We start from the raw sequence: 16,268 nt of genomic DNA on the forward strand, positions 1-16,268 counted from the left end.
AGTTCGTGGTGTTGGTTAGGACAACGCAAAAACTTCCATTCTGCTTTCTGACTTAGCTTCATTGCCAGAGAAAAAAGACGCAACCTCCTTCTCACTACAGACCCCCAGATTTGCATGTATTGCTTTATGAAGTCCCCTTTATTCTACAGACACACTACAAAAAGGCACAACTTCATTTTATCCCCACCTAAATTAACCTTTCTGATCACAGCAAAACTCCCCACATTGATATCTGGAGGAATATCAAATCTGGAAAAGTCCTCCAAAGGTATTAGATAAGCCTTAACAATAGGCCCAAGAGTCATTTTCCGCTCTAAGCCTAAAGCACTCATTACCTTTCCCAGGAATTTTGTGGAAGATACATACTACTGTTGAAACACTGAACACGGCATGTTTAACCGCAAAACTAAAAGTGGGAAGATAGTACCATCTAAAGGCTAGAAAGCAATGGAAGTAAGTTTCAGAAAAGCGTGAGTCATTTTTAATGAGGTATTTCTAATAATGAAAAGGAGACAGAATAACCTAAGAAAGAATCAGAACAAGAGTTATTTGCTTGGCATCGTCAGAAGAATCCATGGTGACAGGCATTCGCTCATACTGTTTTGTGGAGGCACGTACTGACACATTAATATTATTATTATCATTAAGTAAGCTCTTACTATGTATCAAGCACTGTTCTATGTGCTGGGGTAGATATAAGTAAATCAGGCTGGACACAATCCCTGACCCACATGGCGGTCATGGTCAAAGCAAGAGGAAGAACAGGTACTGAATTCTCATTTTACAAATGAGGAAATTGAGGCACAGAGAAGTTACATGACTTGCCCAAGGTCACATGGCCAGAAAGCAATACAGCCGGGGAGAGAACTCAGGTCCTCTGATTCCCGGGCCCAGCTTTTTCCACCAAATCGTTCTGTTCAGTTGGACAGTCGGACACTCTGGCACTGAGCCGCCTCTCAGAACAGTAAGGTCTGCTCTTTAAAGGTTTCAGTTTACCCATCTGAACCATAACAGATCCAGTATTCAGGTATTTTGAGAGTTAAGTGCAACTCCTTAAAATAATCCTGATTGCATCATCCAATAGAGCAGTGTTGTCCAACGTGTTCAGCTTGGGGAATCAGGGACTGGGTGGGGAAGGATAAAAGAGCAGGGCGTTGTCACTCTGACCACCAAGACTGCATCTTTCCCGAGGGATAGGTGGGGGTGGGGGTGGGAGGGGTGGCAAGGAAGGGGCTGTGCATTACACCTCTCTTCCTATACGAGGGCTCGGAGCAGAAGAGTTTAGGTACAGAAAATGTCGGTCAATCAAGCAATCATATTTATTGAGCACTGAACTAAGCGCCAAGGACAGTATACCACAATATATACCAAAGAGTATGATGGAAAAGAGTTGGTAGATACGATCCCCTGCCCGCAGTGAGCTTACAGGCCGAGTCGCTCGGAAGGTAGAGTGCCGTGATCTGGAGATGGGCTCATCGTGGATTGCGTGTATCAGAGGAGCTAACGGACCTCTGCCCATGTGGGTTTAAGCTCGGTCAGGGGAGTTGGGGCTGGGGGTTAGGGGTAAGGTGTGAATTTACGATTTACTCTGCTTCAGTTTTTTGAACTGGATTGCCAATCTGGATCACCCCAAAGCTGACAAGAGCTAAACAGGATTAAAAAGAGTAGAGAAGCTCTAATCAAGGGCTGATGGGACCCTCCAAATCAGGTCTTTTCATCCTTGAGCTCTTCAGAGGGCATGGAATGTGTCTACCAACTCTTTTCCATCATACTCTTCCAAGTCCTTAGTACGGCACTCTGCACACAATAAGCGCTCAACGAATGATCGTACTGTCCTCCCTCAGCCTACCAAAATGTTTTGAGTTCACAGCATTATGGTGATGACGAGCTATCAAGACACGTTTTCAATTCTCATAAGCCTAAACCAATGAGTTTCCGAGCCAGTGGCGTAAACCCGTCGGGGGACAGGCGGGTGCCGACCTGAGGTCTGGCATTTCCCGGACCCAAGCCTTCTTCTGAAAGTTCCTTCTAGGGATATTTCCAGAGGGATGGGCAGCCCCATGAGGAATATCCCGGAAAAGTAACGGAAACTGATCGCCTTAAGAGCAGGTGACAATTTACTGGGTGTCCAAGAGAAAAATGGAATCAGCCTAGAGTGGGTTTAAGATTCAGGAGTCCTACCACAGGAAGGTGTGGTGTTGAAAATGATAATAACAACAACAATAATAATAATAAAAATAGTATTTGTTTAGCACTTTCTATGTACCAGGCATACCAAGCACTGGGATGAATACAAGAAAAAATCGGGTTGCACACAGTTCCTTTACCACATGGGGCTCACAGTCCTAATCCCCATTTTCCAGATGAGGTAACTGAGGCACAGAAAAGTGAAGTGACTTGCCCAAGGTCACACAGCAGAAAGTAGCCGAACTGTGATTAGAACCCATGACCTTCTGACTCCCAGGACTGGGCTCTATCCACTTCATCACGCTGCTTCTCTGAACACTGTGGGCAGAGAACGTGTCTACTTACTCTGTTGTATTGTACTCTCCCAAGAGTTTAGTACAGTGCTCTGCACACAGTACGAGCTCAATAAATATAATGATGATGGTGATAATTGGGAGCTTCAACTGCTTGCAACTCAAAATACCATTATCATCATCATCATTTACACACAGCAAAAGTTCTAAGCAGAAGCCCTAACAGCTGGCAAGGCAAACTTGCTCAAGGTCAGGGTAAGAGGGTTGGGGTTCCAGTCCTTTCACACCTCTTCCTTTAAGCTCTTGAGTAGGTCTTTGAGGACTATCTTGCTCATGAATCAAAGACATACACGGGTCCCTCGTTTTACACCGGGGATCACTCTGACAGAATCAATGAAAAGCCGAAGTAGTTACTGGGGGCACAAAGATAGGTGAGCACTGGGGCCGAGATCTCGAGACAAGGTAAGGGAGAATCTGGGGGAAAAAAATTCAACAAAACAGAGCATTTGCCGTGGCCTACATATCTGAAGTGACATCAATCAATGTTATTTACTGAGAGCTGATTATGCACAGAGAACGTACTAAGCCCTTGGGAGAGTACAATAACTTGAGTGCAGCCTTCTATATTTTAACAATTATGCACATTTGCAGTTCAGAACTTCGTAATGACATTGTCCATGACTCACTGTCAGAACCAATACTTTCATTCATTCAACTGTACTTATTGAGTATTTATTGTGTGCAGAGCACTGTACTAAGCAATTGGGAAAGTACAATACAACAATAAACAGTGACATTCCCTGCCCACTTTCTTAAGCATGCAGTGAGGGGGGAAAAAGAAATGGAGAGGAAGCAAAACAAAACAAAAAACCCGCATTCCCAAAGGATCATTGCTTTAACCTGAACAGTCTAAGGAATGAATTTAGAAATTTAAAATTTGCTGCATAGTCAGAGCTTTTCAGAAGTTCACCCTCCCCAAAGCTTTTAAAAGGGAGATGTTATAACATTGATAAGGTGGAACAGAAAGGCTTTTGTCTTGCCGAAATCTATTTTCTTTCTCGCAGTTCAAATAAATCCAAATCTATTTTTTTTTATTTGCAGGGCCGATACAGAGTCACCCTTTCCACACCAATGGAAAGGACTGAGGAAAGAGATGGAGCCTTCTATAGTGGGCTATCTTGGTCACCAGAAACAAACAATATTTAAACTTAGTGGTCAAAGGGTATAATGGGATTTATCCAGGGGTTTACCAAGACGGCCAATCACGTACTGGGATCCTTCCCCTTCTGTCCCTGAATACTCCTGGTGCATTAGAAGCAGGGTGGCTTAGTGGATAGAGCATTGGCCTGAAGGATCTGGGTTCTAATCCCGGCTCTTCCACTTGTCCGCTGTGTACCTTGGGTAAATCTATTAACATCTCTGTGCCTCAGTTACCTCATCTGTAAAATGGGGGTTAAGACTGTGAACCCCATGTGGAACAGGGACTGTGTCCAACCGGATCAGCTTGTATCAACTCCAGCACTTAATAGAGTGCCTGGCACAAATAATAATAATAATAATAATAATAATAATAATAATAATACTGGTATTTGTTAAGTGCTTACTATGTGCCCGGCACTGTTCTAAGTAAAGGGTTTAACAGATACCATTAAAAAAATGCAAAACCATCAGTCTCAGGGTGCAGTATTACTTCCTGACCCAGAGAGATTCTTCCCATGTGTCAAAACTAATGAGCACTACTGCATTTCTTAGACTTCAATGCTTCTTGCTATTACGCATGTGCAAGGTGCTGATCAGAAAACCAACTTTGCTCATGTTTTTCCCCTTAAAGCTTTGAGTTCATTTTGGCTAATATTTTCATATAGGACTTGCTTTTGCCTTTTAACGGCCTAATCCCCCTTTTGGTTAATACCATCTGTCTGCAAAGCAGTGAAAGATGGGACTGTAGAACCAGAAGATAGAGCAGGAAGATTTGAAGCAGCATGGTGCAGGGGAAAGTGTGGGCCGGGAGTCAGAGGACATGGGTTCTAATCCCAGCTCTGCCATATGTCTGCTGCGTGACCTTATGTGAGTTGCTTCACTTCCCTTGCCTCAGTTATCTCATCTGTAAAATGGGGATTAAGACTATGAGCCCCATGTGGGACAGGGACGGTGTCCACCCTGGTTACCTTCTTTCTACCCCAGTGCTTAGAACAGTGCTTGGCACATAGTAAGGTACCTAATACCACAATTTTTATTATTATTAGTAGTAGCAGTATTAACAACTTCTCCTGAAACAGTGTGACTTCCTGTCTGAAAAGGGTGGCGTTACAGTGCTATCCATTCCACAAGCACTTACTGTCTGATCTAAAACTAACAAAAATAATCACTTGTGGAATTCCTTAATACGCAAGTGGCTCAAGTTCCAGAGTTTAGCCGCCCACACCCCAACCCCACCATCTACCCCAGGTTGGAGAAGAAAAGAGGGTTAACAGTGAGTGCTTTATATACACTGTTACCCCAGACCCAGTGGGATGGATCGGGATGACTGCTCCTGAAAATTAATTCAATATGAAATTGGAGCCCTAGTAGGAGAGACTGCTTTTTCCCTTTCAGCAGCCTTCCTTCTGTTTTTCTGCTGGCTCGCGTGTAAGGGTGTTCCCTTACAACGTCTCCCACCCTCTTCCCTCCTCTCTGGTGTGTGTGAGAGTCACTCCCCCAAACAACTAAACACCCCTTTTAGGACAGGAAAGTGACCGGTTCTGCTACTCAAGAAAAGCACCTACAAAATGAGGAATGAACATTTCTCTCAAAGGAGGATCTAATCAGCACCTCAGCACGACTAATTAAGCTATCCGAGTTACACAGGCTGGGTTCTCCTTGCTAGTCTGTAAACTGTTACATGACTGGGATTAAAACAAAGGTGAAATTATGTATCCTTTGAAATGACCTCAGTGCGTCCTGAGACCAAGCAGCAGTGGGCAATTTTCAGTGAAAAATGTGCACGGCAAGATTCCCTGGAGTAGTTCGAAAATGGGAGAATCCCTTTCTTTTGAAATAACACAGCACTCCGCTAACATTGGCATTAAGTATTTCAGCAGAAAGGTGGCTCATGGGTGGATGAAGCTATCGATCTTCAGTGAGGATGGCTGCCCGCAGCACCATTTTCTCCCTTGGCTATTTTTAGTGGATATTATTTCTTCTTATGCTAAAACATCAGTTTAAGAGCCTACCTGACGTTTTGGAGAATTTGCTGTGCTGGGATTGATATTCCGCAATGCCTAAGAGTAAAAAATAAGATGGATAAAAATTACTTTAGGCCACATGGTTTGGCTGTGCCGGCTGATTTACAAACACCATCCCATAGCACAGAATTCCCTTGATAACCCAAGAGGAGACAGACTGAGGGAGGTAAGAGCCAACGGAGCCACCACAGGATACATCTGAAGATGAGGAAGCTTTGACAGAATTTGAGAATGAAACAGGAAAACCTGTCTCCTTGCCTCAGGTGCTTTAGACCCTCCATCTATCTGCCAATTGCTCTCAAGTCATAAAGGAGAAAGGTCAAAAGTGGGCTGGAATCAGTCAGGGACATGCTGAAGCAAAAGGACCCATGGTAGTCCAGTGGAAAAGAGTTCATGGAAAAGTAATAGATGATAAACTTGAAGACTAGGACCTAATTTACACAGAGCTGAGTTCTCAAAGACAACCGAATTGTTAAAGCAGGAAAAACAATGATTCTACAAGCCACCAATGCCCAACACGAGGCAATGACTCAGAAGAAGAGAAAACTCAAAGCATTACACCCTTAAAAATAATAAAACTAATTCTTTCCAAGATCCATCACCCATAGTTTGCAGGACTGTAAAGTCTTCTGAATGAAGAGTTTTATAACTGTAGTGTTTCACCCACAAAACCCAAGCTAACTTATTCAAGCTGTCCTGCAGGCGATCGATTTCGACCCCCAGAAACACTCAGGAGGTGAAGCCTTAAAAAGATTTTCAAATAGCAACTGCAAGGACTGCTCTCATCACTTCATGGATTTCACCATCTACTCAGGGAAGTCTGATTTGCATCATTTGTTTGAGCCATTCAGTGAACAGAGTTATAAATTACAGAGCAAAAGGGAACGACTAAATTCTACTCTGGCGGTGCTACCCAGTGAGAGAGAGAGCATCACCGGAATGGCAACTTTCCAAGTCATCTTACGGCTCTTGGGAAGTCTTGATATTTAAGGATATGTTTAATAAGTAATGTCACCCTATTAATGGTAGATGATAAACAGATGTTTCCCCAGTGCCACTTTCTGATATCATGTGTTGGCTATTTTCTTCATGCAGTCAACTCTTTAATACCATCTTTGATGCCACCGACGACATATTTAAATGTACTATTTAAAGCAGTGTGTACGTCGATAATCTGTCCACATTCTGGTAATAAAGGGCATTGGAACAAATGCATTCAGAGGTTAAATGTCCATTTAACCTAAGACAACTAGGATAACGGCCTAGGACAACTTTCCAGCAGTATGGTCTTGTCCACCATATTCAAAGCAGATACACCGATGGATTTACTTGTAGATAAGGGCCAAAGGGGGAATTTGAGACTCCTCTCTGTGGATAGTAAAGCCTGCATGGTTCTTTCCAGTAGGATGAGGGGAGAATGGTTAGCGAGGATAGGCAGTGAAATGTTATGGGCAACTAAAACACGTTATTGTAAATATGAAGTGATCATTCTAAAAGAGTTCATTTTAAAGCACTTTGGTCAGCGTTATAAATTCGGCTATGCTTTTAAAGTCACATGTATAAAGCTAGAAAGCAGATTTTTAAACACCATTTGGAAGTATATGTACACACCCACATTTTAAAAAATTACAGTTTGACGTAGGCTCGATAATCTGGGTTTTCCAGTTGCAAATAATGAAATAGAATCCCAGTTGTAGTTTATTGATTTTCTCCTCCAGAGCTCTTGGAGTTATATGGCTAGATATGACATTTTAGAGGTGGTGTGAGCGGACCAGAAAGGAAAGCACTTGCCAAGCACGCCTTCCTTAATTAAGAACAAAAGTTGGCAATTCAGAGAAATTCAAGTATAACTTCAGTGGCAATGAAGCGATCCAATAATGCTATTCCTGTGACCTATTGGCCATTTTCCAGAAAGTCAAAATCTTTGGTTTTTGGGGGAGACTGGGGGAGAGGATGATTGAGATACTGGAACTTTAAATACACTGATGAAACCCCACAGATCTCTTGGTCTCAACACAGGAAATTCACCCCACCTGAAAAAGACTGACAAATTGAAAAAGGCAATGCCATTTGGGGACCTGATAATAGGATCACGACAGGAATGGGTGCTCTAGGAGAAGCAGTGTGGTTTAGTGGGTAGAGCATGGGCCTGGGAGTCCGAAGGACCTGGGTTCTAATCCCGGCTCCGCCACTTGTCTGTGTGTCAACTTGAGGCAAGTCACTTCACTTCCCGGTCCCAGTTCTCTTATCTGTAAAATAAGAGATTAAGCCTGGGAGCCCTACGTGGGACAAGGACTGTGTCTAACTCGATTTTCTTGTATTACCCCCACTGTTTAGAACAGTGCCTGTCACATAGTGAGCGCTTAACAAACACCATAATTATTATTACTATGGACTGTGTGTATCTGGAGGAGAAGGAAAGCCAATGGGATAATCTAGTACTGTATCTGAGAGCTTTCAAAGACATGCAAGAAATTATTCCAAACCCTGAAATGCTCAAGTTAAAAGCCGGTTAAAGTGGTGTTAGACCTTAGGATGCGGTTATCTGGGAAACGCCGATTAAGTGGTTGGGAGAAAAGAGGCAGCCAGGAGTTCTAGGAGTAGAGTCTAACCCTCGCTGATTTTCAGAGTAAGGGAAAGACTTCCCTCCAACTGTCTCTGTTAAGAGCTAAACCAGAGCACCCACCTGCTTTTGAGAAAGTATATTCTGGATCTATTGTCGCCGGTGGTCTGGCGCAGGTTTTGAAGCAACAAGATAAAAAAGCCCAACAATCGAAAATGAAAAACAAGTCAGTGAATGGAAAGGCTTTCTACAACAATGTAGCTGTAGGCATTGTTGTGCTCCAGATCCCTAGAGCTTCCCAGAGGTTAACAGAAGCGGAGCAGAACCAGCCATGCTGAACATCACAAACACAGAAAAAATAAAGAAAAGTGGAAGGTGGGTTTCTAACCTGTGGCCTCACCTGCCGGAGCAGTTCTTGGTGTTTCAGGCGCAGCCTCTCCTTTTCCATCTGCAGCTGCTGCAGTCTCATCTGTTGCTGCTGATTCGAGCTGCCTCCTCCCATAATTCCACCCTGAGGACTTTGGGGAGTCAATGGGGGCGGCTGCTTTACTGGAGCGCTTTGGCTGATTCTCTGGTTCATGGCTAAAAAGGAGCAAAGATATGGTCCATAAAACAAGACAAGACAAAACAACCGCACATCAAAAGGCCAGAAGAAACAGTTGACGGAGAGTTATCGCTCAAAAACAGCTATCAAGGAAACTACTATATCAGTAGTTATGGAACAGGTCAAAAAAGTAGTCGTTCCCCATCACGAGCCCTTCTCTGCCACGCCAATCAGAACAGATATTGTTAGCTGCTGCGCATCCACAAAACTCTACATCATTTGAGGATTCAATGCACCATGGTAAGAACAACAACTTTGGCCCTCGTTAAGCGCTTACTATGTGCCGAGCGCTGTTCTAAGCTGTGGGGTAAATACAGGTTCAAACAGGTTGGACACGGTCCCTGTCTCACATGGGACTCACGCTCTTATACCCATTTTACAGATGAGGTAACTGAGGCAACAGAGAAGTTGGCCAGGAAGCCAAACCAACTCAAATTACGTCAAGGACTTGCCGACTCTGAGAAGTCAAAGTAACCTCAATTAACAGCTTCGTGTTTCATCACCTGCAAAACTGACAGAAGGTGACAAGAAGATTTGGGGAGAGCAGGGTTTGGTAAATGGAAGAATGTAAACCGGGTGGTGAACTAAGCCTTTTTAGAAGCTAATCACGTTGAAGTCTTCTGGCATGATTTCTGTTAGTTGTCTGACCTATAAGCGGAGTCCAATTTTTTTTTTCTATTTTCTGCTTCCAAAACGATATGGATCCTATAGCCCTTTCTTGCACAATCACAAGTCAAAATGGTTAAATGGCCAAGTCAGCACAAATGTAATTCTGATTACGTGTTCTATCCAGCAACACGGCTCTGTAGGTCACGGAAACTAAATACATTTAGGATAAATATAGGATCACATAGATCCTGTGCCAACTTCCATTTTTGTTGTAAACAGTTGACGGCCTGTAGTCAGTGTTACTGAGCTATATATTAAATCCAGGCTGTTTATAGGGGCAGCAGTGGCAGTAAATCAAATCAATGGGACTTACTGAGCACTCACTGTGGGCAGAGTACTGTACTAAGCGCTTAGGAGGACACAATATACAGAGTTAGTAGATATGTTCCCTGCTCACGAGGACTTGATAGGTAAGAGGAAAAAAAATCCTTACAGAAAACAACCGCAAAAGAGGAGTACTTTAAAGTGATTGCACTAGGAAGGATTGCTTTAGGTAAATAACTATTTGGTATAGAATGGTTTGTCCACAACTAGGGAAAAAACCAAAGTCCAAAGCAGTTTAAGTAGTCAGAAAATGTCAGTGCCAGACATTTTTCACTCTCCATGAGATTGTACTAGGAGGGAATGCTTTATGTAAAGAATTGTTTGGTGTAGAGTGGTTTGTCCACAACTAGGGAAAAAACCGAAGTCCCTAACAGTTTTTTTTAAGTAGTCAGAAAATGTCAGTGTCAGGCATTTTTCACTCTCCATGGTTTCTAACATGTAGAAGGGGCTGGTTTTATCATAGCCTGGTCATTTGGGTGGTTTTTTTTTTTGAACTAGAAAAACCTATTATTGAAATTAAGAGAGCAGGAAGACCTATTGAATTGATCGCACTTCATTCCTTAGAAAATTGAGTCTTAAAATGGAGGAGGAAGCACTTGTTCTTAGTTACAGGTTCATTTTCATAATCTTTAAACCATTCCCAGTTGGGTTAATTGCAAACTTAAAGGCACTACACCTCGGGGCAGGTTTTTGTTCCCATGGGGAGGGAAAAGAAAGGGAGTTGCCCTTCAGTTTGGATATCAAAAGACTCTTGGATGGGGAATCCAGGGGAGAAATGAGGGGACCCAAAGGGAACCAGAAGGGGTAAACGAAACCAGCTTTATCAGTATAATTTTGTGTAAGCACATTTGTTGGGGGAAGTCTTCAATGTGGTAACTCCTGGACACAAATAACTCCCAGTTGGTCTTTGCTTACCAACCTGATTTGAACTGGCTTTAATTCAAAGGCAAATAAGCCTGGTTTATCTACTAGAACTTAAGATTTATCAGTTCCCTATTGCATCCTGTTCTTTACCTTTTGAGTATGTTAAGTATTTCTGCAGAGTGCTGGGCTATGTAGCAAAGACCTCACAGGCAGACAAGAAACAAAGGGGGCTTTGTTTCTGGGGGACAGGCGGGGGCAGGGCAGTGAGAGGAGGGAAGAATAGCATTACCCTTTCCCCACCTTTACAATCACTGAAGAAACCCTAATGTTTTCCACATTAGAGTACTTGTTCTCGGTTATCAAAAATATATGCCTAACGTACCACAGGAGTTTCAACTTGTTAAAACTTTAAATTATGAAAATAAGCAGATATATTCTTTAGAATCTCTAAAATAGTATCTGTTTCAGCTTCATTCAACAGCCAACTGCAGAGCTCAGCCTTCCAATGTTATAAGAAATCAACTATTAGGGGAAACAAACAAGTAGGGGAGTCACTTTCAGTTATGTTCTGGAATGTCACTACTTCCTTCAAGCCTCTGAATCTCCAGGGTTGAGGGTAATTTTTTTCCTGCATCAGCAAGAATTAAAGGTCCTTTTTGGAGATCGCAAATTTTTCTGACCAGCTTTTCTAAACATCCCCAACTCTTCAGAGTTTATTGCTCCCATGACCTTTCAAGCCGCGCAGGTTTTTAATAATAGGTTAAATGCCAACTTGGAACGGGAAAGGAAGAATTCCTTGAACTGGCTACAACTCCAATTCCTACCAGAATCCACAGGACAGAACACAAAGAAAGAAAATCATCACTTGATTGCAGGCAACTTGGTTGAGGTGTGTGTATTTGCCTTTTAAGATAACTACACTTGCTGCCTTCTAATTTATCATTGAGCACAGGTTATACTTACTATATAGTTATATTTCCTTTATACCTGTGAGAATTCTGTTCCTAAAAAGACCATAAGAAATAATAACTGGTGACTAAGTTCTTTCATAATAATGATGATAATAATACTGATGATAATGGTATTTGTTAAACACTTACTATATGCCAGGCACTGTACTAAGTATTGGGTGGAGACAAGCAAATCAGGTCGGACACAGTCCCTGACCCACGTGGGGCTCACGATCTCAATCCCCATTTTACAGATGAGGTAACTGAGGCCCAGAGAAGCAAACGGACTTGCCCAAGGCCACACAGCAGACAAGTAGCAGAGCCGGGATTAGAACCCATGACCTTCTGCCTCCCAGGCCTGTGCTCTATCCACTACATCATGCTGCTTCTTTCTGGGCAGGGGACGTGTCTGTCTACTTACTTGTCTCCCAAGTGTTTAGTATAGTGCTCTCCACACAATAAGCGCTCAATAAATACTGACTGACCAATAGATGATAAGCTATTTTATCATTTCTGGGAATTTTGCTAGAACCCAGGCACTGAGCATCTCGGGACAAAATAAAAGCAAGGAGGCAGGTCACTGGATCACCACTCGATGAATCAATTATTAACTCAAAGGTCCACTGAATAATAGTGCTAAAATGGCTGGCAAGGATGTTTTTGAACTCATTTATTTAGCTAATCAAGCACTTTCAACTCTAAAGCCTAGGGTGAATTTAATATTTTCCCCCTCCTTTAGAAAAATTATTACTTACCAAATCATAATATCCAAGTCTCCTTCTTATATCAGGAACCCCAGACTCCCCACCTCGGTAAAGACACATAATCTTGCAGCATCACGTTAATTATCACTTCTTGCCACACTTCAACCATAGGTAGGGTTTTGCTGCAGCTACTTTTTGTAGGCTCATTCGGGTCTTCCTCGCTTGTCATAGATTTCCATTTACACTCAAGCTAAGCATAGGGCTCCTTCTTAAAGAACAATCTTCTTTAAGGGCTTTTTCTTTTTGCAAGAGGAATATCGAATGTTAATGCCGGTATGCTTTTTGGCACTCTCCTTCCTCAGAGATAGCTGTGATAATGGGGCCGGCTTTTACGTCAGCAGAACTGAAGTAGTCAATGCCCCTTCCCGGCACCAACTGATACTGAGTATTACTATGTGCGAGGCACTGTACTAAGCACTTTGTACTGGTATCTCACTGTTGTTGGCCCCGCCTTCTCCCGCTACCCCCAATTTAAAGTTTCCCTACCTACCTTAAAACCGCTCACATTTCCCCTCCTTTCCCAGTGGCTCTCTCACCCCTTTGACTGTCAGTGCTTGTGGGTAGGATTGTGCCTTTCAGCTCTACTGCACTACCCCAAGTGTTTAGTACAGTGTTTCGCACACAGTAAGCACTCAATTTTATACCACTGACTGATTTATATTAATGTCTGTCTGCCCCTCCAGACTTTAAGTCTGTTGTAGACACAGCACATGTGTCTGCTAACTCTGTTGCTCTGTACTCTCCCGAGCGCTTAGTACAGTGCTCTGCACATAGTAAGTGCTCAATAAATATCACTGATTGAATCTGGGGCGTAGGCCCTGACTAGGAATTGGAAAAAAAAATGCAAAAAACACTTTAATGCTCAAAAACCTTGCTCTGAGAACAAGAAATAACAACCGACCCTATCACCTCAAACAGTGCAGGGCTCTGAGCTCTGAAGAGTCTTCAGAATAACTATCCATCATGATCCAATGCTTTCTACCCAAGCCATCTCTTCCCACCCCACCAAACAGCCATGATGAAAACCCATTGTGGTGAAACCATTTTTAAATAATACAACGTGATACAAGGTTAAAAACCAGGCAGAACATTTTCTCCTCATCACCTCATTAAACATCCTGGGTCAAGACCCAAGGGCAGCTAAATGAGGTGGTGGAGGAGAAAGTGTTCTAACTTACTTTTCACCCTTTCTCTTCTGAAGCTACCACTTTCCTGCTGGGAAACGGGTTTCAAGTCTAGTTTTTAAGGAGAGGAAGAATGTATGAGACATACAGAGTACAGTGCTCTGCACATAGTAAGAGCTCAAATACTACTGAATGAATACAGAGGGTCTTCCATTAACACTCTAGGATTAAAAAAAGAACACCTTTGATTGGAGCAAGGCTGTGTATTACAATGGGTTTTATGAAACCAGTCCCACTTCAAGCTAAAACAATATGCATATACAATACGTGGTTATAGTACACATCCTGACCCATGAAAGCAAGTCTACACTCCTCAGAGTATTAATATGGAACCCTATTCATAAGTTACATATTTAATAATCCATTGTTCTGGCAAGGATTTGCAATAGCACAGACAAAGCCTGGCTATCCCACCCTGTATCTGCTCTCATGTCTTTTATATCTGGTTTGTTTCTTTTTACACTCAGTGCTTCCATAAGGCATGCTTTCACTATGCATTTGGGATAGACCTCTGGTAAGGAATTAGAGAACGCTGTTCAGACACTGTGTATCAGTCAATCAATCGACAGCATTTATCGAGCACTTACTGTGTGTAGAGCACTGTATAAGCACTTGGGCGACTACAACAGAGTTGGTAGACACGTTTTCTGCCCACATGGAGCTTATAGTCTATCTGGTTAGAACTCAGTACAGTGTTAGAAGAAATAGCTGCAACTATGTGCTCTTTGCCAGTCAAGGAGGGTTAGAACAGTGCTCAACACATAGTAAGCACTTCATAAATACCATACCAAAAAGGGCCAGGGGGCGGAGGGGTCAGCAGGCTGGCAGGGTTCTAAGATACAAGATTTCTTTTACGTGGATTTATTTTAAGATGTAATGTCACAATACAGAGCTGAGTGTATGTGTGCTTTGGTAAGATTTCTCTCTCGATTGTAAGCCGAGCTTTTATCAAGATAAAAGATTCCTCTACCCTTTAAAACCAAATCTGAACTATCAGTACAAACACAGTCCCCAAATGGCTAAGGAAAAGTGGGGAAGAAAAAAGTAATAACGATAACTCTTCTCAATATTTCCAATTCACTGTTCTTTAGTCACCTCTTTATGACTAGCCCCCAACACAAACATAAATGCCTTTTCAGAGGTACACTGAGTCAGTAGCAACTTTTCATTTTCAGTTTCTTAAACAACAACAAAAACCTAGTCTGCTTCAAAAAGGGTTGTTTTGTTTTTTTGTTTTAATTTATGGATGATCACTCTGCGGAAGTCACAGGGAAAGAAAGGAAGGAAGATCCCAAGCACTTAGTACAGTGCTTTGCACAAGTCAAGGAGAACTCTTTCTTCAAGCACCCTTAATGTAACTACTAGTCCATCAATCAATGGTATTTACTGAGCACTTGCTGAGAGCAGAACACTGGGAGAATACAAAAAAACCAAGTTGGTAGACATGTTTCCTGTCCACAAGGAGCTTAGCGCATAGGGGGGGACAACAGGCATTAAAATTTACAGACAGAGCAAATGGGAAAGTATAAAATATGCACATAGGTACTTATGGGGTAAAGACCCAAGTGCAAGTGCCACACACAGGAGACAGCTTTACCGCACAGCCAGGATAAACTAAGCCGCTTAGAAAACAACCCAGAAACTCATAAGTGGAATTTCTCAGGAATGACTTCTCTAGAAAATTCAGTAATTCACCAAAAGCTCAGCTCTAACCCATTCCACATAATGGAATTTACCTGTATTTCAGAAAGATGAAAACAAACAACTTCAGCAAAGCACACTGAGATTCCAATAAAATAATCAACCGACCAATTGTTCATTCAGGGTCCAAAATATTCCTAAAAGATTTACTACTTATCATTAACAATAAAGGTGACCCTGGATGCTTGGGCCAAAAGAATGGATACGTTTGGGGATTCAGAAAGTCTAGCACCCAAAAAAACAGGAAAATTAGAAATATTGAACAAGAATAATAATGGTTGTTTTCTTTGAGTGTCTGTGGGCATTGACGGGTTAAGTGTTCTCTAAGCAGTTTATAGTCAAAAAAGGTTTCACCATCACCCCTACCAGTGCACCATCTGGGTAGATAACACAATTTATTATTATTTCCAAGATGAGAAACTGAGGAAGGAGATTCAATAATTATTAATGGGCCTGGGTCAGTCTCAAACCATAGAGTTCATGAGTTTCTATGTATAAAACCAAGCCCATGCATGTCGAGTCCAGGTTTGGAAGGGGAGGACACAGAATAGCCTCTAAAGACAATTGGAGTCACCTAGACAAATTTAAAATACTTAAGCAGCCCCAAGTCACAGATGTGCAATTCATTAACTGGCATTCTCTGATACCTGGCCCATTTTCCAGTAGGTACTGGTAGCTTCACAAGGGGCACATGGTTTTTAGCAGCATGGCTTAGTGGATAGAGCCCAGACCTAGGAGTCAGAAGGACCTGGGTTCTAATCCCAAGCTCCGCCCACTTGTCTGTTGTATGACGTTGGGCAAGTCACTTCACTTCTCTGGGACTCAGTGACCTCATCTGTAAAATGGGGATTAAGGCTGTGAGCCCCATGTGGGACAGGGACTGTGTCCAACCTGTTCAACTTGTATCTACCCCAGTGCTTAGAAGAGTCCTTGGCACATAG

General features: G+C 42.5%; 1 protein-coding gene across 1 annotated transcript in view; it reads right to left on the minus strand.

The window, feature by feature from the left end:
• YAP1 (Yes1 associated transcriptional regulator) overlaps positions 1-16,268 on the minus strand; it is a 109,782-nt gene that overhangs the window by 16,963 nt on the left and 76,551 nt on the right. The window contains exons 6-7 of the mRNA XM_029048162.2: positions 8,668-8,849; positions 5,693-5,740 (exon numbers count right to left, since the gene is read on the minus strand). Coding sequence (XP_028903995.2) covers positions 5,693-5,740; positions 8,668-8,849 — 230 coding nt within the window. The remainder of the gene's footprint in view (positions 1-5,692; positions 5,741-8,667; positions 8,850-16,268) is intronic.

This window comes from Ornithorhynchus anatinus, chromosome 20 (assembly GCF_004115215.2).
Source record: "Ornithorhynchus anatinus isolate Pmale09 chromosome 20, mOrnAna1.pri.v4, whole genome shotgun sequence".
NCBI lineage: Eukaryota > Metazoa > Chordata > Mammalia > Monotremata > Ornithorhynchidae > Ornithorhynchus > Ornithorhynchus anatinus.